Source organism: Argentina anserina, chromosome 2, assembly GCF_933775445.1.
Source record: "Argentina anserina chromosome 2, drPotAnse1.1, whole genome shotgun sequence".
NCBI classification, from domain to species: domain Eukaryota; kingdom Viridiplantae; phylum Streptophyta; class Magnoliopsida; order Rosales; family Rosaceae; genus Argentina; species Argentina anserina.
Window position 1 is genome coordinate 3,070,365 of NC_065873.1, and position 12,762 is coordinate 3,083,126.

General features: G+C 37.1%; 3 protein-coding genes across 3 annotated transcripts; 2 read left to right on the forward strand and 1 right to left on the reverse strand.

Moving 5' to 3' along the window:
• On the reverse strand, window positions 1–5,049 carry LOC126784471 (sodium/proton antiporter 1). Its single transcript, XM_050509933.1, has 10 exons — window positions 4,649–5,049; window positions 4,023–4,199; window positions 3,779–3,907; window positions 3,509–3,685; window positions 3,098–3,204; window positions 2,535–2,655; window positions 1,621–1,682; window positions 1,215–1,517; window positions 644–938; window positions 1–552 (listed from the first exon to the last, which is right to left on the reverse strand). The coding sequence occupies exons 1-10, from the start codon at window positions 4,883–4,885 to the stop codon at window positions 433–435; spliced, it is 1,728 nt and encodes a 575-aa protein (XP_050365890.1). The 5' UTR covers window positions 4,886–5,049; the 3' UTR covers window positions 1–432.
• A 147-nt stretch (window positions 5,050–5,196) lies between these two features.
• Window positions 5,197–7,347, forward strand: LOC126784479 (stress enhanced protein 1, chloroplastic). The gene is made up of 4 exons (XM_050509945.1): window positions 5,197–5,308; window positions 5,413–5,505; window positions 5,813–5,985; window positions 7,073–7,347. Exons 1-4 carry the CDS (start codon window positions 5,263–5,265, stop codon window positions 7,175–7,177), a joined length of 417 nt encoding a protein of 138 aa, XP_050365902.1. The 5' UTR covers window positions 5,197–5,262; the 3' UTR covers window positions 7,178–7,347.
• A 581-nt stretch (window positions 7,348–7,928) lies between these two features.
• On the forward strand, window positions 7,929–9,175 carry LOC126784478 (ADP-ribosylation factor 1-like). The gene is made up of 5 exons (XM_050509944.1): window positions 7,929–8,105; window positions 8,220–8,290; window positions 8,409–8,528; window positions 8,647–8,765; window positions 9,004–9,175. The coding sequence occupies exons 1-5, from the start codon at window positions 7,958–7,960 to the stop codon at window positions 9,092–9,094; spliced, it is 549 nt and encodes a 182-aa protein (XP_050365901.1). The 5' UTR covers window positions 7,929–7,957; the 3' UTR covers window positions 9,095–9,175.
• The last annotated feature ends 3,587 nt before the right edge of the window (window positions 9,176–12,762 follow it).

Below are 12,762 nucleotides of genomic sequence, written 5' to 3' on the forward strand. Positions count from 1 at the left end.
GGAAAGAAGAGGATTCCACATTGACATTTCATTAAAAGAGAAGGATTTTGTTCAGCTCCGAATGCGCTTTAATTTCAAGTTTAGGTGCGACTGAAAATTTAAATAGAATGCATTACAAGTTGGATGTCAAATACATCCTTTGGTCCCATTAAACTAGAAAAAAGAAAAAGTATGTATCCATTGATAAACTACTTCTGGGACTATTGGAACAAAATTTACTCCAAAATTCTCCGTTGCTCTTTGACCCATAGTGACATGATTCTTATTTACTTGTAGTTTATTCACCAAACTTTGTATAATTTCTTAAGGGAACATCATTCTACATTTCCCACTCACAATATTCAGTACTATGATGGTAATGAAACTCATGTCGAAGTATATAGACGGCATCAATGGAAGTGAAAGGATCCAGGCTGGCCACTATGTCGTAATTCAGGAGCCAGATAGGAAAGGAACCTGAGCTACTGTTGTTGGTAGCGATATGTGGAGGTTTTGAACTGCTAAATAGGCAGCAATACCAGCAGCATAACCGGCAAAAGCAAACCCGCTCACCTGCAGTAATCACAATGAACCTTTTTCTTACCAACACCAAACTGAAACTAGATGCTCTTAGATATGAAGAATACTGAACAGAAGTTTATACCTTGCGGAAGTACCAGAAGAAGTCCACCTTTTCCATCCCCATAAAAGCAACTCCGGCTGCCGAACCAATAACTAGCATGGATCCACCAGTACCAGCACAATATGCGATCAGCTGCCAAAACTCAGAATCCTGGGGAAAAGAGGTCACATCGTACATCCCCATAGTTGCTGCAACCAGTGGAACGTTGTCTATAATTGCTGAGACAATTCCTATTGAACTTGCTATCAGTTCAATACTGGGAATATGAGCGTCCAGGTAATTAGCTAATTCCCGAAGAATTCCTGCCGCCTCCAGGCTTCAGAACATATGGACAGTGCATGTTATATTTCCGAAGATGCAGCGGACAAGTTTTTCAAGATGTGCATAAAAATCCACAGGAATAGGATGCAATGCCATGTTATGGAAGTGCAGGGTAATATATCACAAACAGCTTTCTAGCAATATGATGCATTTGACTTTTAAAGTTTTCTGGCTTCTTAATTTTATAATAATTACTTTCTGAGTAAGGTACGGTGATGATTATTGCTATTAGAAGAAACAAAGGAAATAACTTAAGTGTTTACTCAGTTACCTGCTAACAGATAATAGAATTCCAAGGAAGAAAAGTGCCCCTTGAGTGTCAATCCGCGATAAAGCCTGTGGTACTTTTAACCTTTGTCTTTCTGATTCACCAAAGTGGATCGCATCAGTCAGAACCCAAAGGACTCCAAGTCCAAGGAGCATACCCATGTAAGGTGGCAAACCAGTAAGGGACTTGAAAATCGGAACAAAAATCAAAGCTCCAATGCCTACAGAAAAAACAAGCTGTCCCCTGGGAGCCATCTGTTCAGATGCCATAACATTGGATGTATCTGGTCCACTACCACTTGCTTCACTGAATGGAAGAAAAGCTCACATTATTATCTATGTCCATTAATTAGAACCTACCCTTAATCACTTAAGTCCTATTCTTTCCCATTATAACGCATTTGAAGTACCTTGTCAAGGACAAAAGTGCCAGCGGAACAGCAAGGGAGACTAAAGATGGTATAAATAATCCCTGCAAAAAAAAAAGTTCAATTATTCAAGCATTTTATAATAAGTCAATCAACAGCTTTGTATGTAGAAAAACTTCAAGATATCAGAACATTAAACTTGACAGACAACCAGAAGCTCTTGATGGCATTAGAAAACCACCAATCTGATTCCCATTTGGTGAAACTAGAGAGTTTTATAGTACAGACAATATCAACTATACACTTTTCTCATTAGCAAAATGTAATTGTCCAATTCTTTATTGCTTATTAAGTATTACCATTTTGACTGTACTTTATCCTAGTTTAAAGTACAGCAAAAAATCCCATAAAACTATCTACTCTGAGAGTTCTTATATTTAATTGCTCCAGCCTCCATGGATGACCACAACAAACTAGCACGTTAATTACAACTTTACAACACTAGTATCCTACATATTCACCAGATAATAAAAAGGTTTTGCGTATGTACAGTCTAATATATACATCACCTGCTAAAGCAACGAGGTTATTAAAAATCAAATTTTATTTTTACACTGAACACAAGGGGAAGCCAAATCCAAAACGCAAAAAGGCTATGATCCATTTTTAGCAGACTGCTAGTTTCTAACTGCTTAACTTTCCAAGTTCAGAAAAGAAACAGTATGCAGCATAAACAGTGTTCCTCACGATACCATGATTCTGAGCAGGAAAAAACAAAAAGGAAGAAAAGGACAGATACCATAATTCTGAATTCCACCCAATATACTAGACATTACATCAAGTTAAGGTGCATCAAACATAAATCGTTAGGCAATAATCCTAGGACAATATAAGGTTGGAAAAGGTAAAGGTGAATTTGCTATATAAAACAGGTCTGTTAGAGAATAGACAAAGACCTTCATTGTCTCCACTGTTGATATCTGACCATGTATCCATAACATAGTGGTGGTAACATCACCAATAGGGGTCCACGCACCACCAGCATTTGCAGCTATGACGACAACTCCTCCTAAAAGCCTGTCAATTATATACATAACTCCGTAAATGAAGCAGTACATCATACATCCATTTGGGCTCCATTCTTGCATAGGAGATAGCAGGGAACAGCTACTGTATATAGGAATTCCCACTCGGGTAAAGACATGCAAATGGCAAAAAGATATCACTTTATAGAAGGATTTGGAACCCAATCCTTGCAAGAATTTCCAGGAATGCATACTGAAATGATCACTTAATGTGCATGCACCATTTACAGCATTCATATGTTGAACACTTTAAAAGGACAAAGTACTCTATATTTAATTTATATTGCTGAAGCGGGTAACAGTTATGTAAATATATATAACACTAGAAGGGACCAATACATACATAAATTAGTTACTAGACTATAACACTGACATCGGTATCAAAGAAGGTGCAAAAAGATCCTTAAATATAAGAGATAGATGGTAACACATACTTGCGGAAGTCTGAGGGAGGCACCAGTTTTCGCAATAAAGACACCATGACAATGGTTGATGTCAGGTTGTCTAAAATTGAACTAAGGAAGAACGTTACAAAACCAACCTGAAAGTTCAAAATCACATTTTATATGACACACACTGATAGAGAAAATCCTTTATAAGAAAAAGCAGTGAAGAATAGTAAGCGTAATTTGGGGATTGACCGTGCTTTTATACAATATTCTATATATCTTGGGGTGCGACCAACATATTTCAAAGAAGACGAGAAGTCGAGAACTAACATGGGTAGCTTTGAAAAGTCGATTGAAAATTTATGTATAAGTCAGATAGAATAACAACACATTTAAATAATATAATAAGCAAATGTCCAGTAGAAATACAACAGTAGAGTAAAGTCAGAAGCTCACCACCCAGAGGAGTGTTCTTGGCTTTCGAGTAGTTATATTGTCAGTGACCAGCTTAAATCCTTGATGAGAATCAACTATCTCTACAATCGTCATTGCACCGAGCAAGAAAAACACTATTTCACTGACTTCAGCAGATGCATGTTGTAACTCTGCAACAGCTATATCAGTTGAAGGAGCCTGCCACAAATCAAATTAATTACAGGAAAAGGATCTGAGTAAGAAAAATGTAAAATTTAATTGGTAATTTGAAGGTTTCATTATAAATCTTACACCAATGCTTCTCACAATCCACAAGCAGACAGCCATTATCAAACCTACTCCACTCTTGTTGAAGGCCAGAGATTCTTCAAAAATGATGCCTGCATATCCTATTCCAAATAGCAGTGCCATGGCAACATCCTGTACCATAAATAGGCCATATTCCATTATGTGTTACGGAATTCTTCTCGAGAAGCACTTAAGGAATCATGGGAAAAGACATGATATAACGGTCAGGCCTCAAACAAAGATAAACCTGATTAGCAGCAACCCAGGACTGGTTAATTGCAACTGTCCCTGTTGCAGCTGCCGCAAATACTGCTAATGCTTTCAGTAAATCAGTCTTTGGCTTGTAACTGGCCTCAAAATCACTCGAGCTCGTTTCATCAACCGAACATAAAGGATCACATGTTCCAGAACTTGTTGTCAACTCCTGATAATATGCTAACAGGTGATACATAAAATATGAATACCAGCAACACACAATCGCTATATGCCACTCTAACTGAAATTTTTCATTTTTTTCATGTAATCAACAACATTCTCACCAAACTCGTTCCAGTAGGCCATTCTACTCCTTGAACTAATCACCAACATTATATGCGAGGGCATCTCATACATCTTAAATACTAAACTAATTTTGATATAGAAAAAAGATCTCAAACTTTCACAAAAAATTTCAGCTATTTCTAGTTTCAGCGCATTATCCATTTTCAGATAAACACTATGTCACTTTGCCAATATCAATTAACTGAATTGTAAACCAGTTAAACTGTAGTAACTAGCATCTGGGTAGTGTTAAAAATCGAAGCTTTTACTCAAACTGGTAAAAACTAGCAACTGGGTAAAGCTAAAAATCAAAGCTTTAGTCAAAAGAACAACCTGCAACTCCTCCTCAGACTTGGACTGAGCTTTGGGCTGCTGACCCGAACCCGAACCTCTGGCTTTCTCTTCAGCTCTGACCAACATTCCATTCCCAAGCAATCTTGGGCCTCGGAATCCACGCAAAGACGAACCAAAGGGAGCCAAGCTTTGTGTCTGAGAGACAGACCGCCGTGAGAGGTTGTTGAATTGGTGGTGGGATTGAGGCAAACGGGTCCCAATTGAGAGGGAAGCCATTTGAGCTCAGCAAAGGTTTGAACTTTGAAGCTGAAGAAGAACAAGAAGAGAGTGTTGTCGGGTTGGGTTTTGGATTCTGTTTCTGACTAGTTGCATGGAAATAGAGAAATGGGGGTGGAAGGGGTAGAAGTGGGAGTGGAATTAGTGTTTCGTTAGTTGGGTTTCTCCACTCTGGATCATATCTCTGTCTCACCTTTACATTTCACTTTGTTACAGTTTGACATTGCTGAAAACTCTATCCAACTATTTTGGGGGGTTAAGATAGTGACACGTGTCGGCTTACCCTCTTAAACAAATTGTATGGTGCCACCTTCAAGTTCAACTCCCCATTACTTTTTCCAGTTTGGTTTCAAACTCTCCAACTCGCTTGTAAAGATATGGCTGTGGCTCAGGTCTCTGCTTCTCTCTCAGTCTCCATCAGAGGTGAAACCCTGTTTCTCTTTTTCTCTGTAGTTAATTGGTTGAGTTATTGAATGTAGAAACTTGTTATGTTTGTAAATTTGGGAGCTCTTTTGTGTTTGTGACAGATGCGAGTGCAATTAGCTCAGCAAGTCCTGTTCAGGTTCCTGTTTTGAATTTGGGTAGAACTGGGACGGCCTTTACTACTGGCTCTCCTCTCGGTAAGCATCTCAATTCTTGTAGCTTTTATCTTCTCTACTAATTGCATGCCTTGATTTCAAAAACCAAGAAAAAAAATTGGGTATTTTTTATTAGACAAGAATTTGGCTAATGTGTGAGTATGAATAATGTTAGCCCAGATGGGTATCTGAAAGTGGAGAGAACAGATAGTTGTTAAGAATGCATAAGAGTGAAATTGAGGCTTAAAACTATTGAGCTGGTCAGGACATCCCAGATAGATAAGTCTAGGTCGATTGCTGTATTAAGGGGGGTTAGAACTTAGAACTAATGTTTGAGTTTGTGTTTCAGTCATTAGGACATGTCATCAAAGGAAGGTGGCTGGCAGACCAATGGCACTTTCCATAAGGAGCGAACAGAGCACCAAGGAGGGCGGTTTGGATGTGTGGCTCGGCCGGCTTGGGATGGTTGGCTTTACTTCAGCTGTCGGTGTCGAGATAGCAACAGGAAAGGGACTTCTAGAGGTATGGCGCTTGTCGAGGACTTTGTACTACCAATCTAATAATGACATAATACTTAGCTTTCAAAAATTATGGCTTGCTAAGTTGTAATTGTCAAATAACCTTTCATAAACTTGAAACTTTGAATCGAACTTGGCCATACAAGATGTTGTCACACTTGATTCTTCATACAGTAACATGTCAACTTGCAATTTTACAATCTATCCAAGGAATTGTATCTTGAGTCTTGATAGAGTGAGTTTCACTTGTCATTGAGGTTTTATGATATTTGTTTCTTTAGGGGATAAAACCTTCTTATCTCAAAGTTGCTCCTGAATTAAACTCTTTTGGTTGTGGATAGGCATTGACTTTAGATCTTCAGGTTTTGAGCTAAGCTTGTCTTTATTCTCAGAAGTTTCCTGGGTTTTGAGCCAATTATATCAGATATCCACCTCTTCTTCAGTTTAGGAAATATTGAAGCCAGAAAGCCTCTCTAAATGAAAATGACTATGTGTTGTTTGGCACCTGCTCATTGATCAACCTATTCTCTTGATGATGAAGACTCAATTGTTGCTGCTTAAGCACTCCCTATTAGTTGGTGGTGATAGACAAAATATAGTTTCAGGTTCCCACACATTTATCATGAGATTAAGAGATCTCCACTGCAAGGGTGGGGAGCCTTAACTGGATGTGTGGTGGTCATGCATCAATCCAAAATTTTTTGGGAGTCCCTGTCAATGACAAACATCTTACCTTTTAGAAACACAATAGTTCAGCTTTCCTTGGATGCTTTAAACTGGAATCTACATAGTTTCCGTAGATGCTTTAAACTTGGATCTATACAGTACCAACAGTCTACACCTGCTTCTCCTCACCTACAATCAGATCCCACCAAGGAACAGATTCTTAACTCTTTGCATTTGTGGGGAGATATTAATCCCCTAAGAAATTGGAACAGGAAAATGGTTTTGCTTTTCTGATGAAAACATCATTTCTAGATCTTTTCTTTGTCCATAAAGTAACACCACAGTTGTAAATGAATGCCTTATCTGATAAAAGCATCATACTTAGCAACTAGACTGTATAATACAGCTTCACTTTGGTTGTGCAGAACTTCGGGCTCACTGAACCCCTACCTACCGCTGCATTGGCCGTTACTGCATTGGTCGGAGTTCTAACAGCAGTTTTCATTTTCCAGTCAGGCTCAGAAAACTAATCACAATTGAGATTGTATCTTGTCTTTGTATAGTTTGCAATTCTGACATGTACTTTATACTGAACATTTGTTCATTACAGTAATTTTGTCAGAGTGCCAACAACTGTGGCAACATTAAGGTTGAAACTGTGCTATCACATTTTAATGAAGGTTGAAATTCATTTGAATGATGTCATGGACCCAAAGAAAATTTTATGCTTTGTGACCGACTTTCTGGTCATGAATAAGAAGGTAAAGAGATCAGATAGAGTTTAAAATATATAATATGTGGGATCTATTCAATAAGCTGATCTGGGAGAGATTTTTCCACTGGAAGCCGCATCATTTGAGGTGCTTGATGAGAACTGAGAAGGATGTTTTTATATACTCATTAGATGCAAACACATATTAGTGCATAGCTTTTCACAAGTGCAAATGTATTCTTTGAACCTTCCAGAAACAAGCAAACAGAAGTTTTGCCGAATAAAACAAGGAGTTATATGATAGCAAGAATTCCCATTATAAATTAAATACCCAAAAAAATATATACGACTCCCTTTGCAAAACTAAAGACTTGTAAACTCGTACTTCATGCTGTTCTAAAATAGAATCTTATTCTATTCCATTCAACTTTTGCATAAACTACAGCTACCATTTGTCCCTTCTGGTCTTTGCTTTGATCTCAAGAGATCTCTTCCCTCTGCTTTCTTATATATAAACTGATAGGTTTTTATTCTCACTTCCCAAACTTGAAATTGTTTTACTTAAAATTACTCTTTTCTTGATCTTTGGTTTCTTGGAATGGGTGGAGTCATTTCTAGATTTGGAAAGAGGTTCTTTCCAAAGAATGCAGTGAGGATACTAATGGTGGGTCTTAATGCTTCTGGGAAGACTACCATCCTCTACAAGCTAAAACTAGGAGAGATTGTTTCAACCATACCCACCATTGGTGTTTATCGCAGAAACTCTTTAGTGTTTTAGTTTAAAGATTCAGAATTTCAGATGATGTTTGCTACTGACCATGACACAGTTGATGATATTGCTTCACTTTTTTATAAACCAGGTTTCAACGTGGAGACAATAGAGTACAAGAACATTACCTTCACTGTGTGGGATGTTGGAGGTCAAGATAAGGTAAAAAGCTGAAATTTCATTTTCATATGTGCAAGGATACACCCATTTTCATGGATCTCTGGTTTCAGAAAATGTAAGAACACCCTAATGTGTTCATCTTCTGCTTGCTTATAACCAGATAAGGCCTTTGTGGAGGCACTACTTTAAAAATACTCAAGGACTTATATTTACTGTGGACAGCAATGACAAAGAACGAATCCCAGAAGCTCGCAATGAGCTTCATCGTATTCTAGGCGAGGTTAGTAAGCCCTCGACTACATCTATTCTCCTTGAACTTGCACCTGTCTGTGTTTAAAACTGCATATGAAAAGGTAAAGATGCAAAACAACTTACCTTTTTGTACTTTATTTCCACAGAGTGAACTAAGCAATGCAGTAGTCCTGGTCCTTGCTAATAAGCTAGACCTTCCAAATGCTATGTGTGCTACTGAGGTTGCTGATAAGCTTGCACTCCACTTACTTGGTCAACGTTCCTGGTATGCATATCGTTTTCACTTTTCCTAATGTCTAATGTACATGGTAGCAAGAAAGAAGAATGAATATTTGTCATAATAAGCATGCAGCACAACCAACTGTTGAGCCATGAAAATCTACTGTTGAGTTATGACTAAAACCGAAAATGGCAAGAAAAAGGATTGAGATAAAATGAATTGCAATCAGAACATTTAAAAACCCCCAACATAGTTAATTAAAAAATTTCTTATACTTGTACAGGTACATCCAAAGTATCTCTGCAACCTCTGGCCAAGGACTCTATGAAGGTCTTGATTGGCTATCTAATAACACTAGTGTTACCAAGAAATGATGCAAGGGACCTTCTATAACACTCAAACTAGTCATATTTTGATTTCATACATACTGTTCAGTAGAACCAAATTTGGTTGGCAATGTAATGAATGTGAAGAGGTTGGTCTTTGATATCCTATCCCAGAGGATGTACATAATCCTAGCCAGCCCGTAATACTAAACTTAGTGTAAGAGATGCAGATATGATACTGTTACGTATACTTTTCGAGCAGCTTCCCTTGTTGTTATTGATTACATTCCGGATATTTGGCACCCAGGCATTGATCATTCTCAGGAAAATAGCTGCATGATGGTGCACTTCAGCACTTTAGAAGAGATTAGGATCATTCTTCCTGATACCTCAGAAACAAATTGGAATTAAAATTTTCATATTGCAGGATATGTAATGTTTAACCTCAAACTTTGGTCTCCAGGTTGCATGTATTTTCTACTGGTTCCTAAAAATTAGCAACAAGTATGTCAAGAAAAGCTCGTGTTTCCTCTTCATTCCTACACATCTCAAATTAGTCAAATAAGGAGACCAAGAATCCTGTAACAAGTTCCAGTGAGGCCAACAAAATTGTACTACTACAAATGTAAGCATTGAAATGATAGAACAGTCATCAAGCTGGACAAGTTATGATAAACTGTTTATGGCCGATACATGAAAACCAGTAGCTAAAGCCTTATTTCTTGTTTTTCCTTTCACTTCTATGTTTGTTCTTTCTTTTTCGGTTCCTCAGCTATCACAGGTTTAAGTGCTCATAAATAGCTGCTACAGGATTCTAGAAAGCGGCGCGGTTAACTTGTCTTCCCAACTGCTCTACTTCCTTCAATCTGACCAAAATGTGACCAATTATTTACTTTATACTCTTCATTCATACTGTGAAAAGGAAATTAATGTTAGAATCAATGCATTTGAGAACTTACATTCCAAGCCAATGTTATGGTAGGAGCTGGTTCTTGTGACTGCAAACTCAGGCAGGAACTAATATAAGGAAGAGAGAACATGTGCTTTCAGTTTCTTCTCGTTAGTTACGCAGGCATATATACAAGGGTATAATTGAATTCCTAATGGCATGGTTTAGAATATCCAGAACTGCTGGAACCAACTTCCCTAATAAACAGAGAATCCTACCGATAAATACAGGGCAATTTAAATGTAATATTCTGTCATTTAATTATAGATTCGTAATCTTTGTTATTTCATTAATTATATATTATTAGGATATTATTTTACTTTTAGGCTAAGATTTACAATTAAGTATCTTTCCATATTAGTTTAAACCTACTTATTCTCTAAGTATTGTAAACCCTATAAATATGGGTATTATAATTGTTGTAAGGGAGTGTATGTTTTATGAATAAAACTAATTTATTTGTGGTATGACTTTGCACTGCCATGTGAGTTTACCGCTCTTTATTTCTGGCATCTGTTGAGTGTTTGTTTGATGCCCGTGTTCGATACCATGATCCCCATTATTTTTCTTACCTCAAAGTTTCATGTAGTGCTGGAAACCAACCTGCTAAAATTTATCCTTTTTTTTCCGTTATTTTGAGTTTATTTTTACCCCAAAATTACAGTCTGCTTTGGTGGAAAAGTTCCATATGAGAATTATATGTTTCCGGTATGTAAATCATCTGGAAAATTATTAAGTGATTCCGAGTGAAGGCACTCCAACATATGCTTGTTTAGTTGGAAAAATTTGGAGTTATTAATATGCTTTAGCTTTATAGCTAATGACATGTGTGAGATAACTAAGTTCCACTGTTTGCGTTGTGCTCTCTAGCGATGTGTCCAGTGTGATCTTGATAAAATGTTACTAGTTTAATTTCACACTTACCATCACGCATATATAGCTGGTGTAGTTTCAATGCACTATTATATACATAATATACTTCAGCTAGAAACCAGACAGTTTTTGACGATATTTATTGATGATCGAGATGATGACATAGCTAGCTTAGTTGGTTAGAATTTTATTTTGCCAAGTATAATAGAATGTACTAGCTTAAAGACTCAAAAGAAGGAATCTAAGAGCTAGCTTGTAGAAGGATTTTTAGCTCAATAAGCTGTTGGTTTGGCTCTCTGTGCATCTTCTTGATGTTTAAATGTTTACTCTAGCCTTTCAGCCCCAGAATTCTTTATAGATTACCGTACTTCTGGTCTTCTGGAGTAGTTCTGGTATTCATAGAAAGAAATATATATGCATCCTCATTTGGAAGTAGTACGTCTTGCATGTACAGGAAGATTAGCTGCAGTTACCTAGATGATTGACTAAACAAAAGATGTAAGTTTGGATGTACTTTAGCCTAAGTTTGTATTTCATCTTCAGTTCTTCACTATATGTGATAGACTGATAAACTCGAGTGATCTTGAAAGGAAAAAATAATAATTTGTTCGGGGTTAGAACATTGAGATGTGAAATAATGCCTCTCCATGACCATTAAGGTGGTGTGTTTGGAGAATATAAGAACAAATTAAGGGAACGAACAAATTAATGCAAAGTATTTTTTGAAAATCAAATCCAAAATATTGAGTCCTTGTTTTGTTGGTATGATACGCGCACACAAAGACAGATATCAGACATATCTTTCTTTTAGGACTCAGACCTTTGTTTTGTACATAAATCTTGCAATGGCAACACAAATAACAGATGAAAGTGACTTCTTTGCTGCATGCAGAAATATACCAAAACTGTACACTGTAAAATGCCATGGAAAAATCGAATATCTATAGCACAGATTTGTCCTCCATGAACGGTCCTGATTCATCTGGTCCCTCCCTCAGATCCCAGTGTAAGACATGTCCTAAATCTGTATGTTGTTATAGGACTAGTGCCCCATAACAGGGGCTGGGGACAATTCTCAGTTCCCTATTTGGGGATGGTGGTTGAGATCAATATGGTGAAAGTAAGTGAGCAAATGAACACTCAGAGAAAGAGAGAATCTCACTTGAGATATCTCATATCTAAATAATTTTCACATTTCCTGTGGTCCTTTTCCTTTCAATTTAAGGGACTTGTCTTAGTATGTAAGGGTGGGGAGTCATTTGCTACTTTGTTCAAAAATGGTTTGGTGCTTCACAAGTTGCATAAAGCCAGAACTTACAGTTGCTATATGCTGTGGGTTCCTTATAGCAACCACTAGGAAACAACTAGTACCACAAGATTGGTTCCTGATATTTTTCTACAATGGCAATTGAGTCCTTGACAAGATCTCATCAAAATCTCATCTTCATAAAAGCTATGAACTGATGGTTGTTCAATGTGAGCTATCAATACAAGTGTGTTATATCATCGAGATTTAGTTGATGAGGATGTTGACAAGTGATTGTAGGTATATATGATCACTACATTGAGGCAGTACCGCCCTAATCGGAGGCGAAGAGCAGCAATCATCGCCTTTGGAGATGACTCAGATGAGGATGGAAACTAGATAACTTATGATGCAAATGTATCAAACCAATTATTATAATTTTTAGAAAACTAATGAAAGGAGACACTAATTTTTTTGTGATGTTTGGAAAGGGGCATTTAAATATACACCCAAACAGGTGAACCTGTTTTACATTAAACACACCTCTTAAATTTACACCCAACCCTATTTATTAGGTTGATTATTAATTTAAAATATATATTTTTAAACGTGAATAACATAACCTAATTTTACAAATATATACTAAAC

Bases quoted from the DNA above. Each gene is read 5' to 3' on its own strand.
- LOC126784478 (XM_050509944.1), top strand. From the start codon at position 7,958: ATGGGTGGAGTCATTTCTAGATTTGGAAAGAGGTTCTTTCCAAAGAAT. The intron at 8,106-8,219 runs GTGTTTATCGCA...TTTATAAACCAG, and splicing joins TTCAACCATACCCACCATTG to GTTTCAACGTGGAGACAATA. The intron at 8,291-8,408 runs GTAAAAAGCTGA...GCTTATAACCAG, and splicing joins ATGTTGGAGGTCAAGATAAG to ATAAGGCCTTTGTGGAGGCA.
- LOC126784479 (XM_050509945.1), top strand. From the start codon at position 5,263: ATGGCTGTGGCTCAGGTCTCTGCTTCTCTCTCAGTCTCCATCAGAG. The intron at 5,309-5,412 runs GTGAAACCCTGT...TGTTTGTGACAG, and splicing joins TCTCTCAGTCTCCATCAGAG to ATGCGAGTGCAATTAGCTCA. The intron at 5,506-5,812 runs GTAAGCATCTCA...TTTGTGTTTCAG, and splicing joins TACTACTGGCTCTCCTCTCG to TCATTAGGACATGTCATCAA.
- LOC126784471 (XM_050509933.1), bottom strand. From the start codon at position 4,885: ATGGCTTCCCTCTCAATTGGGACCCGTTTGCCTCAATCCCACCACCAA. The intron at 4,200-4,648 runs GTTGTTCTTTTG...GCATATTATCAG, and splicing joins AGTCTGAGGAGGAGTTGCAG to GAGTTGACAACAAGTTCTGG. The intron at 2,656-3,097 runs GTATGTGTTACC...TATAATTGACAG, and splicing joins CCTCCCTCAGACTTCCGCAA to GCTTTTAGGAGGAGTTGTCG.